An 18,496-nucleotide genomic window follows, 5' to 3' on the forward strand; every position below is an offset into this window, starting at 1 on the left:
TGAAGCCTAAGCTCACTGACACTGTGTGAGGGCTCCTGGAGCTAAATGCTTCAAGTTTTATTTGGAGCAAAGTGAGCTGACTGATATGACTTCACGGTAAACTGCAAAAATACGATCTATAATGTCCTTATCAGTCGGTTGCCAGGGGTGAATATTTACAGGTCTTCATGTACACGAGTATCATGAGGTAGAACTTGGTGTGGACGCGCCATGAGATCCACCAGTAAACAACTATGAACTGCACATCTGTTGACTGATTAGTAGGTGGCACATGTTAACTGGAACTCAACCCCCTTCATAACCCTGAAAACGCAGAGATAAACCAAAAACTAGCTGTCAAAGTTCCAAAGAAGAGACTAAAGAAGAGACGGGAGAAACACCCTTCAACTGAGTGATGATGTTGATGTGATTTGGTGCTATATAAATAAAATTGAATTAAATTGGATTTAAACTGAATTATTATCTTAGTAAGGACTCAGAAATAATGCCCCACAACAAATGTTAGGGAAGTCTGTTTGTGTTTCGTGTGTCTAAAAGACAAAAAAGATACTGCCAGATTAATAACCAAATATCGGCATCAGTGTCTGTATTAAAACCTCAAACCATTCAACTTCACATCTCTACAAAGATTAATGTTGCTGAACTGGCTCTTTACCTGCGTCTGCTCACTGAAGTTCAGATATTGCTTCTGCTGCCCCAGCAGGCCGTTCGGTTTCAGACCAGTGGGCATCTGGCAGGACAGTGAGGCCTCATCCAAATTTGGGATCGAAGCCATTCCTGATATGGCTCTTCCTCCAACCTGGTAAAAGCAGGAGGGATTGGAGGGAATCTGACTGGGGGCCGGGTTCAACCTCGGCTGACTGTGGTGCACGCCGTTCACAGGCAGTCCTGGGGCGGCATTTCTGTACATACAGCTTGTAGAAGCCGGCGACCGCTCCAAGAGCTGCTGAACAGGAAGTGGATTAGAAGTCTCTGGAGTCATGAACTTGTTGAGAGAGCCGATGTCTGTGGGGTTCCTCTGGAAAGAGCCCATCTGCTGACCCGTGATCAGCTGCTGCTGCTGAGGCCACGCCTGCCTCTGACTGTTGCCGTTTGGGGTCTGTACAGGAAAGTGGCTCTGCATGCAGCTGAGTGATGAAGAGAAAACAGCCTTGTTTGAAATATTGGAGGCAAATGTTTCTCCACAGCTGTCTGCTTGGTGTGTCACTGATTTGCTGCACTTGGTGCCCTGGAAGGTAAAGACATTATTTAACTGTCCTTCCTTGTTTTGGTCCTGGAGGCCAAATGTTTGGTTGGCTGGGATCATTTGAAGAAGCCCTGGGTTGGTTGAAGGCTGCCTGAGCGGGAAGGCTCCGAGGTTGTTGTCCATGCTGCTGGCCTTTAGCTGACTTTGCGTTTGAGGAAAGCTGTTTGGCAGGACGTTGTTAAAGGTCAGTCCATTGGGACCAGAAGAATTAGGCTGAGGAAAGTCCATGTGGCTCAGTTTCATCGTCTCCTGGGCCGCTGTCATCTGCACTCCGTTGGGTATCAGCTGGGTCTGTGTCTCGAGAGCCCAGTCAAAGTCCAGCTCCCCGCCTTGATCTGGATCCTGGTTTTGAAGTGGGTCCAAACCAGAGAGGCAGGCTGGGATGCCGTCAATCTGTTGCGGCAGGTTGAGTCCGACATCCTTCTGCAGCTGCTCCTCCACGTAAGACAGGATGTCATTGTTGAGAATGTCGCTGAGGTCGTCGCCGAACCCACCGTGGCAGCTCATCTGCAACAGCGTGCTCTCCCAGCTCTTGAGCTCATCAGGCTCAACGTGCAGGCTTTCGATGAGCTCACCGTCCCCAAAGATCTGCTGCAGGGACTCCATGATTTCCTGAACCGTGGTTTCTGCTTTCACTACGTTTCCCACTGCCGGGCTGGGCTCCGTGTCTCCGGGAACGTTGAGTGTGGCGTTGGTATCCTTGAAGACCATGTCGTTGAGGTTGCTGAGGGTGTTGGCGCTGTTCTGATCGCAATAGAGCGTATGGTCCTGATTCAGCATGCAGCCCAGCAAGGACTCGCGACTGATGGCGTCACTGTCAAACTTCCCCTGCTTGGGGGCGGAGCACGGGTCACGGGGCTCAATGTTGGGGGTGACATCATACAGCAGCGCCTCTCCGGTGGCATAGTTAAATGGCACCTGCAGACGTCTGAGGTGAAGCTGCTCTTCTCCTTCTTCATTTCTGCAGGTGAACACATGAGTGAGTTTTCCACTGGGTCCAAAACAAGCTTTCCATTTACTGAGCCAAACACCTCTGTCTTTATGAGAGTGAGGAAACAGCACAGGAAATAAGGAGAGGAAACATGAAGGACTCAGGGAAGAAGAGAAACTGAGGAGAGGAGAGGAAAATTTAAGGAAAGGAGGAGAGATAACAAAGGGAATACATAGAGAGGAAATAAGAGAAGAAATGACATACCAAGGACACAGGGAAATGAGATCAGATGAGAGGGGAGGAAACAAAGGAGAGGAAATAATGAAAGTAACAAGTACAGGAAAATAAATAAAAAAGGAAACAAAAAGAGCAAAGGAAATAATGAAAGAAACCACAAGATGAAACAAGAGAAAAAAAAACAGTTGAGACCAGAGAGGAGTAGGGGTAGCAAGGAAAGAAGGACAGGAAATATTGAGAGGAAACAAACAATGTAAACAAAGATGAGAAACAAGGAAATGTGAGGAAAAAAAGCAAAGAAAGGGAATGAAGAGAGGAGTGGAAGCAGTGAAGGAAATAGGAAGAGGAAAAGAAACAAAACAGGAAGCAGGAGTCAAAAAGACATAATGACAGGAAATAAGAGGAAAAACCAAGAGAGGGAAGGAAACAATGAAAGAAACCCCAAGATGAAACAAGAAAAAAAACAAACAGTAGATACAAGAATGGAGAAGAGAAAACAAAGTAAACAAGGAGAGGAAAAAATATGTAAACAAAGATAAGTAACAAGCAAATGGGAGAAAAAACAAAGGAAATGAGGAAAGGAGTGGAAACAGTTTAAGAGTTAAGAAGAGGAGAGAAAATGAAGTACGCAACAAGGAGATGAAACAAGAGAAAATCAAACACTAGAAAAAAGATTAAATGACAGGAAGCAAGGGAAGCAAAGACAGTAAACAAGGAGAACAAACAAGAAAATATAGGAAAAAACAAAGGAAACGAGGAGAGGAGTGGGAGAAATTAGGAAAGTAACAAGAGGAGAGGAAACAAAGTTGGAAACGAGGACAAGAGAGCAAATAACTAAGGGAACAAGAAGAGGAGAAGAAATGATGAAGAAAACAAGGGGAGGAAAGATTAAGGACACAAGAAAAAGGGAAGAAATAAAGAGAAAAGGTCAGAAACAGAGGAAAGGGAGGAAACAATAAAGGAACCAAGTAGCGAAAGCATAAAGTATACGATGAGGGGATGAAACGAGAAGTGAAAAAACGCAGAGAGGAAAGGAAACAAGGAACAAGGGAAAGGAACCAACAGGAAGAGTTGAACCAAAAAATAAAAGTGAACTAAAAGAAAAGAAAGAAAGCAAAGCAAACTGATTGAGCAGCAGCAGATAAACATCTGACTGCGGCTTTTCTTCGTCATGTTCCTGCTGGAGGAAACAAGTCTGCAGACTTACGTCAAAGCTCTCTGCTGGGCCACGATGAACTCGGGTTTCCCGTTTTTTATGATGAGCCGGGCGTTAGCCTGGACCCAGACCCACCGGCCGGCCTTGGTCAGCAGCCTGAAGATGGTTATGCCACTCTCTCCGGTTTTCATCACTGCAAGAAGACGTGTCATTTTTAGATTTTGCTGCACAGCAGCTGGCAGATAGCAACAGATTTCTTGAGTTATGGAACCCAAGTGATGCACACAGAATTTAAAACCGGCCGTGCCTATTTTGGCATTTTTCGCCTTTTGTAAACCGAGCAGAGCTTCCGACTTACTTCTGACATGGTTTTCTGCGCAGTACAACATGTCGGCAGCATGGATAAAGTTGTAGCCCGAGCCTTTCCTACTGATCTCTATCTCGGAGTAGCCCAGAACCAGCTTCGCTCTGTGGACGAAACACACGCCAGACTTCACTTGAGCGCCACAGCTTCATTCAGACGTTCAGTGAGAGATTCAAACAGCTCTCTGTGCCTTACCTTGCGTCGACGCCTATGGGTGTGAAGTCCATCTTGTGTTTGGTCTGGAACATGAGAGTCTTGGTGCGGATCTCCAGGATGGACGGCTGCTGCATCGGCGTTGCGATGGCAAACAGAGCAAGCTGCGGAGGAACCAGTGACCCATCCTCCGACACGTGGTTCTGATTGTGGAGAAACTTGAGGCGGCCGTGGAAGTTCAAAGCCTAAAGACAAGCACACAGTTTTAAGAATAAAGACCTCCCTTTAGGCCAGGAACATCTTGTGGATCCCGGTGCAGTGAGGCGTGTTGGTGTGTGTGTTTACCAGGAAGCCAGACGAGTTGTCGAGTAGGCAGCGCAGGCGGCAGCAGAAGTTCCTCTCCAGGAAGGACGAGTTCTCTGGAGGGACGGCATGCGGGTCGTAGCTCACTATGTTTCTGCTGATCTCAGGGTTGCTCTGGTCACCTGGAGCGATGAGGAAACATTCATCTTTAGATTATTACATGAAGCAATACGATGCAAAAGAATTAAAACGAGCACCGCAGATACACAAAATCACACTGGAAAATGTAGACTGCAGCAGCAAAGAGACGTGACCATGTTTCTGGCTCCTCCTCTGCAGGTCACCTGGACAGGTGTGATCACTGTGCAGTGTGGGCAGACTTACTGGGGCCTTCGGCGCCCTCTGTGTTTGGGTTGAAAGAGAAGTGGAGCTGCTGTCTGAAGAAAGCTCGGTCGTCTGTGTGGATCAGCTCAAACACGCTCTGATGGACGACGTCCGACTGGAAGCAGGAAGCAGAAACATATTTTTAACGACACGAATCAACCTCAAAACTTTCCTCTGACACAAGCGGTTGCTCTTCACGTCTAGTGCTTTGTCTTTTTTAACCTTTTAAAATATTTTCAGTTAAGCTTATTTCTTCATTTTATCAATTGCACTTACAACCCATCATCTTTCTTCTTGGTTCAATGTCCTATTTCTCCTTTGCTTGTTCCATCTAGTTTTCCTACAGTGCTTTTATGTCTTTGATTTTTTCACTTTGTTTTGTTTATTTTTTCCACTCACTTTACATCGCTTCATGATATTTTTGTAGTTGCTTTGTGTCTTCTTTACTAGTTTCACCCATTTCCTTTATGATTTCACATCACTGTGAGAACAGTTTTACTACTTTTTTATCTCTTTGCAGTCTCTTTTCTTCTTCTTTGGTTGGTTTTGTAGTTGGTTTGTGTCTTTTAACTGTTTATCTCTTTTGCATGAATTTATGTTCATTTTTATGTTTTTCTGTTCTCTCATTAAACAACAAACAAAAAATTGTAAAAACAAAAACCCAAAAACTATAATATTATGATATGTTAAATTGCAAATGCAACGCAGGGAAAATCACCATGGAAAAAAACACCAGAAAGGTAATCAAAAACTCTTAATTTCTTTAAGTCTTCAGGAATAGTTCTCCAGGCTTCTTGATGGAATTTCATTTGGATGTTTTTTGCCTTTTGTTCTGACTTCTGCTTTCAGGAAGTCTGAATAAACTATTGCTCAAGGCCACCTTAAAAAACAGTCTGGCTCCTTGGAAGCAAAACAGAAAGAAACGAAGGGTGGTGCAATATTTTTGCACAGTACATATTTACATTTGACTGAAAATATTTCTCCCATAGAATGAAGTTATCATAAGTTAAAGTTACCTAAAAAAAAAAAAAGTCCCCAACCCCGTTTTGTTAATACAACACAGGAAAACGACCCTCACATGTCTTAAATAAAGGTGTGAAATAACAAGCGATGCAAAACCACAATAACATTAAAATTAACTTATGAAAAGATCGTAAAAGTACCTCCAGTAGTGTGGAGGAAATTTAGACCCTTCTTCTGTGTAAATGTGTTTGCATGTTTATCTGACTAAATACACCCAAAGCTAGTTTGAAACTTGTTAAAACCTTTTTAAATTAAATGCATACACCTAATTTGAATTTATATATAGTGATATTGACATTTTATTCCCATAACTAAACAAATGCTGTACTTTTTGTACAGTGTGACTTATTACATTACCATTGTGGCTACTGTGAGACAGAAAGCAGAGGTGGGCTTGCCTTTATTTTAAAGCTTTTTGAGTAAACGTAAACAATGTTGACCTCCATCCTGGTTTTCGTGAGCATCAGGCTCACAAACTGCACTAACAAAAGGTGTAAAGGACGTCACTTTCTTTCTGAGAACGACAAATATTAAATAATGGTTCCACAGACTCGGTCCTACGCCTTCCCACCTTTCCAGTGTTTGTCCTGCCGAGGTGCGTTCAAGAGCGATGATGCAGGTGTAAACACACATGGAGCGAATAATGCTCCCAGCAGTCAGAGCTGATGGACGGGGCTGGAAACAGAGGCGCTGTTGTTGTTGCTAAAGGAGCAAGGTGCTGAGAGAGCCACACCTCAGCAAACAAAGCTCAACACAAAACCCTCCTTTGTGAGCGACGCTGAAAAATGGCCTCGAACTTCTCATGAGGATTCGCTGGGCACAAAGCAGTCCTAAAGTGAGGATTTGTGGCTTTTTCTAGAGAAATACTCAGGCCCTTGATTTTTACAGTAATCTCCACGTTTTCTTCACGTCTGTTTCCTCTTTTGTCTCCTCCATGACTGTGCTCAGAGCTGCTCTATAAATACACTTTATAAAGTCATAAACAGTTGAAGCAGCTGGTGAGTTGGGGCTTTAAAAGTCACTGCAGCCTCCAAAACAAAACGTTTCCTGCCCTGATCTGCAGCCCCACTTCAGACCATGTTATGCATGTGAACGAGTGTTCAAATGTGTGTGTGTGTGTGTGTGTGTGTGTGTGAGGGCTGTTTACCACGTGCACTCTCTCCGGGCAACATTTTTTTAGGGTTTTTTTTTCTTTTGCTTGTGCTTTTTCTTCCCAGACTACAGACTACATCTTTAACCCCGGTTCAAACGGATTTGTTTATAAGTCAAGAGTTCACCGCTCACAAAGCATTTGTCATGCACGCACACATACTCACAGAAACAAACGCAGACACATGAGTCCCACACAACTCCACTACTTAGTCATTCAAAATACCGAAACTTTAAAAAATAAATCTTTCTTATGAAGTGATGAAGCAGCTTTTTTATTTTTCAAAAGTCACATTTTAAATGTTAATGCTTCTGATGTAACTTTTAGGATGTACTGTAACAAGTCGGGTAAAAACCTGTAGTGCTGTTTGTCTAACTACAACAATGTCATGTCCCTACTGCTGAGTCGTGGCTTGTTTCTAAGGCTTGGTAACCATAGGGCCAGTTTACACACATTAACTAACTATACCCTGCCTGACCGTCCTGAGCCGTTCTAAATCTGAGAGCTTAGGTGGAGTACAGGGTTTAGTCAGACAAAAGCTGCTTCATTACAAAAAAAGTCCACTTTAGACTCATGAAATCCATATATATCAGCTGACCTGTAGGGTGTGCAGAAAAGGAGCACAAAACATTACAACCTGGAGACCTTGATTGAGCTGCAGGTATTTATTAAAGTCAAAGGAAAGAATCTGAATCACAACCAGCTGTGGGTTTCTCCAAAATCCCAATTTAGATTAAGCGTTTGTGTGATTGAAACGCACTATCTATATGAGCAAAGACAAAAAACGTATAATGGTAAATGTTTTTATTTAATCGGAACCTATAGCTGAGAAAAAGACTCACTGAAGCCTTGTCACTGGATTTTATGGCCAAATCTTAGGTGGAGTGCATGATTTCTCCTGCTTTATTTAAAGAAGTGTGGTGTACCCACCAGTAATATGTCTTTACTGGCTGCTGCTGATGTTAACGCAACTGAATTTCACTCGCTGAACAAGCAAAGTACAAAAACAACCTAAATGTCAAAATGAGAAAAAGACTGACTTGAGACCGACTTATGAAGGTGGAGTCATCTATTATAAACTGGTTAAGGCTGTGTGGGATCATGGAGGTTGAAGTAGCTGTAATCTTTGAATGGATTCAAAAGGATTTAACCGAGTCCAACGTATACGCTACGCCTAAGATCTGTGTCAACGACTGAACTGCAGGACGTGTAGAAGAACAGCAGAAAACATGATTCACAGCCAGACCCTGGCTGGTCCTGATACTGAATTGGACCAATCCATGCATGCCATGTGGGGCTGCAGGTATTTATTCAAGTCAAAGCATCACAAGTGACTGTGAACTAAATGCAAAATTGTTTGATTTACTTTGAAAATTGGAAAAATACTATTTTTGATCCTGTTACATCAATTGGTCATGTAGAAGTGAAACATTTCAACATCTCTAAATGTGACCTGATTGATTTTGAATTCTAAGTCAAATACTCCTTGTTAGATTTTTTTGTGTTTTTGATCAGCTATTAAAAGTCAAAAGATTTACAAGCAGTCCGTGTTTGTGAGGAAAAAAAGAAGGCAATAGATTGAAATCTGTGTGACCTGACTTTCATGGACAACAAATGTGAACTGAAACCCACTGCTTGTTAGATGAAAGGCTGAAAAAATGCGGCGGTGTACTGTTAAAGGAGGTTTTTAAGAGGAACATCAGAGTTCAGGAGGTCACTGAAGTGGAAACAGGTTCTTGTGCAGTAAAAACTTATTTCTGCATGCAGGCTTCTCTTTTTACCAGCTGATTTGATAATTTCTGGAAACTGACCATTGTTGCTCCATAAAAGGAAAAACACGGCCCGCCTTCGGATTTAGTACATCCTTACTCTAAAATACAAAGACAAGTTATGTGCAAAGGCATAGCCTCACTGTCAGGCCTTTAGGTCGTTTAAAAAAACCTTCAATTTCAGAATCTGAATCAGTCGCAGTTCACAGGTTACTGGTTGGCTATATCCTCCTGAGCCCCAGCCCATTGAAAGATACTGTTTTTCCTTGGGTCTCGGGTGGACCAGTTTAAGTACAATGAGAATCCCAAGGAGACTTGCAAACTGTCATATTAAGGATGATTTGATCTCATTTCACTGAAATACTTTGGAAGGAACGGTAATTCTTGTGAAAAGGGAAATGTGCCTGTAAAATGACAAATAGGTCCTTGATCTTGAGCACTGTATAGGTAACGACCCATTAAGTAATCACTAAACTAACTGTTGCTGGACGAGCAAACAACACATAGGTGGCAACGTTTAAAAGTTACACTTTCAACAGAGACGACTAGAACAACTGGACAATCCTGAGCATCTCGATATCACTTGTTATTTAATTCAAATATCCCTTTCTGGGATTTCATTACCTGGATGAGAATCAATTCATCAAGACATTAATACAAATGTATTTGTTCTTCTTGCTAGAATAAGATTTAATTTCAAAATAAACTCAAAATAAAGTCTCTTTAAAGTTTTAAAAGTGCAGCTTTTTATTCTAAAGCTTGATTTTTTTTCGATGTTTGTCTTGTAAAAATAAATCAAACCTGCACAGTGAAGGGTTACACAGGTTGAGGCCAGCTGAGACCAAATTGGAGCGTATGTGCCCCAGGCTGCTAAAATGAGCGAGACACCCCTGGGCTACGGTTTGATTTTAGCTTGGCACATCAGCGTTATACTCTTGGCAATCATTACTGGCTTTGTGGTATTGATTTAAGAATCTTTGGGCTGTGCATGCTAACTGCCTACACCTCAAGTGTGCACAGAGGCATGCCTAGGGTTGGCATAGGAGAGACTACCACTTCCTGTTAGCTCCTTTCTTACTCTCCTGGTTGAAGTTACACACATTTTAGCTTCGATTCTTTGAATAAACAAAGCCCGTGTTTATTTCTTGGTTTGTCATACAACAGTACCTATGATCTCCCCTTTATCAGCCACCAGCCTCAAGCAAGCAAGACTACACAGCTTCTCCAGCTGCAACTTGGTTGTTGTTGATGGTTTCTTCGCTGGGGATTAATTATTAAACATATTTGATTTTTCCTTTGTTCTGTGATTTTGAGTGTTGCCTGACGAGATGATCAGAAACTGGACCATAAATGACAAAAAGGTTGCTGGAAGTTTATCCAAAACATAAAATTTCAGGTTATTACTCAAATAAAAAAACAGATTAGACGCCATTGTGAGAGATCTAGTGAAAAATCTACTGCAAGAATTCCATTTTATTAAAAATTCTTATCATTATTGTGTGCATGAGTTTTTAAAGATGTTTATTAAACCTTTGAGGTTGATACCAAACCTAATCTTAGGCAATCGGAACATGAAATTTGTGTTTGTTGTTGTTAAATTTTGGCAATGAGGGAACAGCAACAACATACAGCGTTGGGTAGGGATAGGGTTGAGAGGGTTAAAGGAGTTCTTACTTGGTATCTATTTTCTTCTGCTATGATTTCTATTCTTGACTTCCTGATGAGGAGCTCTGTGTATAAACAGTTTTATGTTACTAAACTGTTACTGACCATCTGTTCATCATGTGTTTTTTCCACCTGAATTCTTGGATGATGGGTCATGGAAGGTAAAATTTCAAGCTAGATTAGTCCAAACGGTCGTTTTGTTGGTTTGCTGCCACTTTTCAGACTGTTTCAAAGCTTTTTTCTTCCAATGCTGCTAGGTGGAAATAATTTGAATTCTTCATGATAGATCCTACCACTTTTCACATGCAAAAAAAAAATCAAATATTACTATAACAATGAACATTTTTGACATTTTTATCCCACTTTTTATGTGGTGCAAGGATCTGAAGTACTGGTCATAATGTTTCTCTTATACCTGATGGAAGCCGAGGAAGTCCTGAATGGTGGGGGACGTGTAGAAGACGTAGCCTTCAGCTGTCACCACCAACACGAAGCCGCTCAACGCCTGGAGATCGAAAACAAGCTTTACCATCTTCGTTCTATCAGAATGTCTGAAATAAGCCACAAGCATGTGAAAGGCGTTACCTGAAGCAGCAGGTCTCCCTCAGAGAAGTTCACCCCATCGATGGAGGTCACTGTGGAAGTCGTGAAGGAGGAGGGGGCAGTGGAGGTTGCGGAGGATGGCTGCAGCGCCGAGCTCGCGCTGTTTCCTCCAAACATGATGCTCCGCTCGCTGGAGTAGCTGGAGTTGTTGTTCTGGCCCATCTTCATGGTGGCTGCAGGTGATGAAGATGAACAGTTAATTTGCTGAAGCTTTAAAACGTGTATGACATTTAAAACACCAACGAGGATTGCTTGGGGGGGGGGGGGTAAAAAAAAAAGACTATTTTTCTTTGTTGTTGGATTTATTTTCCACTTTTGATTTTGTTTTAACACAGAAGACCCCACAGGGCCAAACCGAATGCAGTTTGAGACGTGCTAAACAAATAAAAAGTGATGCAAACATGACTCTGACCTCATCTTGAAACAGCTGGCTGTCTTATTACAAAACTGTCAAATTTCTCAAGAATCTCTGATGAAATATGAAGTGAGAAAAACACCAAAAGCGGAACATCACTGTCTCTTTCCATCAGGGTGGAGCTGCCTCCTGCTTCCTGTCATCTTACAACACCGTAACTCTGCTCTCCCTTCTCTTCCTCTTCCCTTTCTGGCACTTATCGATCAGCTATTATCCAAAAGAAAAACAAGAGAAAAAAATAACTGCCCCAAAGCAGCTTAGCACAGCCCCTCAGGGAGGAAGCAGGTGGTTTTCGAAGATGGAAGCCGGTCTTAAAGGGCGAAAGAAGGACTGAAGGAGTCTGGAGTGTTTTTACTACACTCGGTTGGTTTGTTGGTTTTTACTGTTTGTCTCGCACTGATATTGAGAGATGCATTTTACACTTCTGGATATTTTTTCTTTTCTTCGGCCTTGGTCTTTTACCGTCACAGTATTTTGCTTTTCCTTGTCTTGTAGAGCTCGTTGTAAAGTTTTTTTAGGATGCTCTTGTGTTTTTTTTTTCTCACAGGGCATAAAAGGTCTGTGCAAATTTGCTTTTATATAGAGCAACACTAAAAAAGCACAGTGATTTGACAGAATCAAGCATTGGAACGCCTTTAAAACTCCAAAATACTAAATCTTGAAACTATAAAAACATCCTTAGCTCCAACATGTCTACTCTAAACATCAAAAATTACTAATATCTCACAGGTTCAGCTTCTTGATTTGTTGTTATTCTTCAAGTTTTATATAGCAAATTGAAATTGTTTTGGTTTTAGGGGGAGGGGAAACAGATTTAAAGATGAAAAATGAGTCGATTAATCCAGAAAATAATAGTGGCGGCCTTCACTCTGTGCAGACTGCTGGTTTAGAGTACTGGCAATGCTTCTGTCCCAGCCCAAGCGCTGGGTTTTGAAATTCAATTCCTGGAGGCTTGCTCAGCCCCCGTCCTTGTTAAAAGTCCAGGCTGAATGAGGATAACAGACGGAGCCACAAAATTACCCGTTGGCCTCGGCGTTTCCCCCCATGGACCAAACGCAGCGGGGAGGCAGCCATTTTGGACGACAGAGCTCATGTGAAGTGGTTGACGGAGGCCCTGGGAGCTGCCGGAGAGGCTTGGATCGATCTGGTTTTCTAAGAGCACAAGAGGAGTTGCGTTGCAGCCTCTTCTCCAACAAAACAATCATAAAGGCATTTCGTGTATAATTTAGAGATACTGGATAAAAACCCTCGGATTATAACTGCCTGAAAACAAAAATCACACAGAGCTTTTTTAGGAAAGAAACTCTTCCCTGCAATGATTATGTTTGACAAGCTCAAACTTTGCTCTGAAATGGGGCCTTCAGCAAAGTCTTCTAAATGATTAAAGGCACAAAACTAGAGGCTGTGGAAAAAATGCAACTCCAATGTGGATTAAACATGGGAAAAGTTTTGAATAATAAAGTCAGTTTAAGTACAAGAAGTCCTTAAGAGGTGGGTTTTTTCTACTCTTGGATCTTAATGATGTCATAGAGAGTGAATATCTCTGATTATAGTCATTGGAGACACACAGCTCCCTAATTTATCAACTCACTGTAACACGTACAGGTATATTAGTGATGCTCTATGGCCAGAAAAAGCAACAAAAGTACCAGATTTGAGCACTCAAGCCAGAATTCGAACGACTCGATGATCTTTTATTGAATTTTTGACACAAAGTTAAATAATTCAGTTTTGATATGCTCTGTTTGGTTTAAGTTGCTTTAAAGTCAAATATGTGGTTAAATAAAACAAGCACGGAGAATATCAGGAACATTTTCCCAACTACTGGGATCTTCCAAGGGAAAGACTTCAGTTTGCTTGGAGCCATAAAAATACCACCAGAGCCAGATAATCTGATATTTGCCTGGTACAAAGACAGGAACATGCCGGAGGAAAAGCAAACCAGATGGGTTGGTTAAACACACTGAAGCACACGGAAAGGAAATGTACCAGTGTGGGCTAAACTGGGCACATCAGCGTCAGTGCGTGAGTTTCCTGAGAGAGAGAGGCAGCATTACATTTCAGAGTTTATATCAAAAGACACATTCTTGACCACACAAACGATCTGGTACACATAATAATCTGAGGTATGGAACGCTTGGTACAAATATTAAAATACACCAAAAAGCCAAAGAAACATACCCTGCAGAGACGGCTACATCTTTAGCTTGGTAAAAGATAGAAATCAGTTTCTTCTTTAAATGTTGTAATTAATGGTACTGCATGGACTTAACACTGGAATGTACAAAATGCTGGGGTGCTTCCAAGCTCTGATATGGTATTATTTAATTGGGACAAAAGTAATTAATTAAAAAAAACTATAAAAATGACATCAAAAAGAGTTTATATGTGAAAGTCACTACAAGTGGATAACGCATATGTCAAGCTACGTCATGATACATTATGACAGAATATTGTACGATATGTGAGATATGATATCGTAAAATACGATAAGCTATAAAAGGGTAAGTCATCTTGACACGGTAAGAGAAAACAGGATAATGACACAATACTGGATGATACAGTGATATCATACGATATTTTACAATACAATAAGTTAAGATACGATACAGCATGACATTGATTTTAATTTAAATACCACCTTTGGTGAAGAAGCAAACATTAACAGCAAAATTCACGCCCAAACCTGCTCATACATAGCACAAGATTATATAAGCAACTGTACTAACAAATGCACAAACAACAATAAGATAATGGCTGGACTCTAAATAACAACAAAAGGATCTCTAAGTTAACAGTCTGGAGACTGTTCATGGAAAATTTACAGTGACCATTTGATTCTGTGTGATTTTCACCATACAAAGCTTCATTGTATAAATCCACAGAGCACAAATAACAACATGCTAAACCACATTACGAAAAGTTGCATTACAATGCTCCGTTTTTGGTTTTTTTATATGATAGCATGATGAAATGCAGGATGAAGCTTAAAGCTCAGCTCAAAGATGATTACTGTTTACCTGTGGGTAGCATATTGGCTTCTTTTAGTAAGTTCCCATCGAGCACTGTGGGTGTGTCAACATGCATACTTCAATAACAGACTCATTTTTAATCCCATGCTTCTTTGCTTTCTCCCCCATCTCAGGAAGTTTTCCCCCCGGTACCATGCCAAATGTTTTACTGCTCCCACAGCACGCTTTGCACAGCATTTAACATGATTTATGGGAAAACATAACAGCACCAATCGATTTCACGCCTTCTCGCAAGTCATGAATTTGAATACTGAATCCTTTTTTCTCGCAGGCCTACAGCAGCATTTACAGGATCAGTCTGAGGAGTTATGTACAGACATGATTTTATTTTGACTGTGTTTATCGAGCTAGGAAATATTTACCTGCTTAATGGGTTTAGATTCCCACAGGGAAGCGTCCCGGCACAACCATAGGCATTTAGGTTGGGGTATTTAGCAACTCTCTGAGGGCAGTTGTTGACAGCTATAGGTAATGCTAATAAAAACTGTACAAGAACTTCTGACATGGCTGATTTCAGTCATTCAGCAGTGAAAAAATGCTGATTAGCCACATTCCCAGGAGTCCAATTTGACGTTGTCTGCTATATCTCATCATCAGTTCCCATCACCAAAGATATTTCACCAGTATTTTATTTTAAAGAAGAAGAGAAAATAAGTTCTTCCATTTGTTTTTGATATTTTGGTTACATAGGCTTAATAGAGAATAGATTATTTTTCCTTCATTTTTAATGCCACATTTCATGTACCCATTTGATGTTTAACATGGAATTCTTTTAAATAACTGCATTGTACGCTTGCATAACATCACTACACTGATAGGAGATTTAAAAACGTAAGATCTCTCCAAAAAGTGTTTGCCACACAATCGCAGAAGCTAAAGTCAACAACAAAAAGATTCAAATCAGGAATCAAAATGTGTTGGGAAGTATGGGGAGTGCTTGGTGACAAACAGGGATTATAAAAATGCATAGAGCTTCTAAGGAGGGGGAAAAGACAAAGACAGGAAGTAATACAACAAAAGGTGCCACAGAAAGCCAACTACCAAAACAAGACAAGAAGTAAAAACAGAGACAAAAAGAGACACTGGAAAAATGCAAAGAAACCACAGCTCTGTAAAATGACTGTGAAGTCATTTGTCTCAGGGAATCAACTGAAATGAGCAAAACCCAGTCGATCACCAGACACCACACAAGCCTCATCTACAGTCTGTGGCTACAGGATTATTGTAGCCAAAGTAGCTTATTTGTCAGCAGGGAGCAGGGAATATATATCAATGCGTCAACGCGTTAACAAGCTAACCGCACTAACGAGCTAAGTGCACTAACGTGCTAACCGCTCTAACTCGTTGACAGAGATTTGCCGTGTTAATGCGGTTATGGCATGCACTGACAGCACTAATATATATATATATATATGTATATGTATATATGCAGGGGTGCACATAAGTGGTCCGCAGGTGCGCATTTGCAGGTGCGCATTTGCTGTCAAAATAAAAGACGTGCACCAGATAAGAAGATGCAAACGTGCGTTTGCGTACATAAAATTTTCTGGAGGAGGACAGACATTTGTTTAGAACTCTTAAAGATGTCGAAGAAGCAAGCTCCTTTAAGCAATTACTTTGGTGTTCCTCCACCTCCAAAGAAATGTCAGAAGGAGTCCGAACCACAAAAGAAGCACATATTCTCGGAAAAGTGGTTGCAGAACGTGAGCTGGCTTCAAACAAATGATGAACGCACAGAGATGTGGTGCAGAATATGCCGTGAAAATCCCACTCTAGCAGACAAAACCAGTGTCTTTTATATGTATGCAAACGCGCGTTGCAACTTCTTATCTGTTGCGGGTCTTTTATTTTGACAGCGAATATATCTATCTATCTATCTATCTATCTATCTATCTATCTATCTATCTATCTATCTACATATATACATATATACACATACATATATATGTATGTGTATATATATATATATATATATATATATATATATATATGTATGTGTATACATATATATATATATATATATATATATATATATATATATATATATATATATATATATATATATATATATATATATATATATATATATATATATATACACACACACACATATACGTATATATATATATATATATGGTTATGGCGTTCCATGTATGCCTTGCCTGCTAGCATCTTGCACCCTGCTGTTATGTGCTGGATTGTCTCTGGGGCATCTTTACACAGCCTGCACCTGGGGTCTTGCCTGGTGTGATAGACCCCAGCCTCTATAGATCTTGTACTCAGAGCTTGTTCTTGTGCTGCCATGATTAGTGCCTCTGTGCTGTCTTTCAGTCCAGCTTTGTCCAGCCACTGGTAGGATTTCTGGATATCAGCCACCTCCTCTATCTGCCGGTGGTACATACCGTGCAGGGGCCTGTCTTTCCATGATGGTTCCTCGTCTCCCTCCTCTTTCTTGGGTTTCTGCTGCCTGAGGTATTCACTGAGCACTCGGTCAGTTGGGGCCATCTTCCCAATGTATTCTTGGATGTTCGTTGTCTCATCCTGGACTGTGGTGCTGACACTCACCAGTCCCCGGCCCCCTTCCTTCCGCTTAGCGTACAGCCTCAGGGTGCTGGACTTGGGGTGAAACCCTCCATGCATGGTAAGGAGCTTTCTTGTCTTTATGTCAGTGGCTTCTATCTCCTCCTTTGGCCAGCCTATTACCCCAGCAGGGTACCTGATCACGGGTAGGTGTTGATGGCCCGGATCTTGTTCTTACCATTCAGCTGACTCCTCAGGACTTGCCTGACCCTCTGCAGGTACTTGGTGGTTGCAGCTTTTCTAGCGGCCTCTTCATGGTTCCCATTCACCTGCGGGATCCCCAGGTACTTGTAACTGTTCTCTATGTCTGCAATGTTGCCTTCTGGTAGTTCAATCCCCTCAGTTCTGACTACCTTCCCTCTCTTTGTTACCATCCGACTACACTTCTCCAGTCCGAACAACATTCCAATGTCATTGCTGTATAGCCTGGTAGTGTGGATCAGTGAATCGATGTCTCGTTCACTCTTGGCATACAGCTTGATGTCATCCATGTACAGGAGGTGGCTGACAACTGCTCCGTTCCGTAGTCGGTATCCGTAGCCAGTCTTGTTAATGATCTCACTGAGGGGGTTCAGGCCTATGCAGAACAGCAGTGGGGACAGAGCATCTCCTTGGTAGATCCCGCACTTGATGGTGACTTGTGCTATGGGCTTGGAGTTGGCCTCTAGTGTTGTACGCCACATCCCCGTTAAGTTCACGATGAAGGCTCTTAGGGTCCCATTGATCTTGTACAATTCTAGGAATTCCAGTATCCAGCTGTGTGGCATTGAGTCATAGGCCTTCTTCTAATCAATCCAGGCAGTGCACAGTAGCTGGTGTTTTGCGCCTCTGGTATTCTTGCCAATTCCTTTCTGTGTCCCGCTCATGTATTGACCCATGTGCCTGTTCATCTTAGCGGATATGATGCCTGACAGGAGCTTCCATGTAGTACTGAGGCAGGTTATTGGTCGGTAGTTGGAGGGGACTGGTCCCTTCTTGGGGTCCTTGGGGATCAGGACCGTCTGACCTTCGGTTAGCCATTCCGGGTGTCTCTCGTTAACTAGCAGCTGGTTCATTTGTGCTGCCAGACGCTCGTGGAGTGCAGTCAGCTTCTTTAGCCAGTAGGCGTGAACCATGTCGGGCCCTGGTGCTGTCCAACTCTTCATACTGGAGACCCTTTCTTGGATATCTGCCACTGTGATGGTTACTGGACCCTGTTCAGGGAGGTCGCTGTGGTCTGCCCTCAGATCCACTAGCCACTGAGCATTGCCGTTATGGGTTGCGTCCTTCTCCCATATGCTCTTCTAGTATTGCTCCGTCTCCAGCCTTGGTGGTGCTGTTCTCTTATTATTATTGTTCCCTTGCCACTGAGAGTACACCTTTGCTGGTTCTGTGGAGAACAGCTGGTTTATTCTCCTGCCTTCTATCTCTCTGGTGTACCTCCTCAAGCAGCTGGCCAAGGCTGTGAGTCTTTGCTTGGCAGTTTCCAAGGCCTCAGGTATGGAC

General features: G+C 42.0%; 1 protein-coding gene across 1 annotated transcript in view; it reads right to left on the reverse strand.

Moving 5' to 3' along the window:
* The window catches only part of ahr2 (aryl hydrocarbon receptor 2), a 98,005-nt gene that overhangs the window by 4,150 nt on the left and 75,359 nt on the right, over positions 1-18,496 (reverse strand). The window contains exons 3-10 of the mRNA XM_082525442.1: positions 10,967-11,157; positions 10,797-10,886; positions 4,775-4,889; positions 4,433-4,572; positions 4,130-4,332; positions 3,929-4,038; positions 3,622-3,763; positions 656-2,207 (exon numbers count right to left, since the gene is read on the reverse strand). Coding sequence (XP_082381568.1) covers positions 656-2,207; positions 3,622-3,763; positions 3,929-4,038; positions 4,130-4,332; positions 4,433-4,572; positions 4,775-4,889; positions 10,797-10,886; positions 10,967-11,157 — 2,543 coding nt within the window. The remainder of the gene's footprint in view (positions 1-655; positions 2,208-3,621; positions 3,764-3,928; positions 4,039-4,129; positions 4,333-4,432; positions 4,573-4,774; positions 4,890-10,796; positions 10,887-10,966; positions 11,158-18,496) is intronic.

This window comes from Aulonocara stuartgranti (genome assembly GCF_965226115.1).
Source record: "Aulonocara stuartgranti genome assembly, chromosome: 23".
NCBI lineage: Eukaryota > Metazoa > Chordata > Actinopteri > Cichliformes > Cichlidae > Aulonocara > Aulonocara stuartgranti.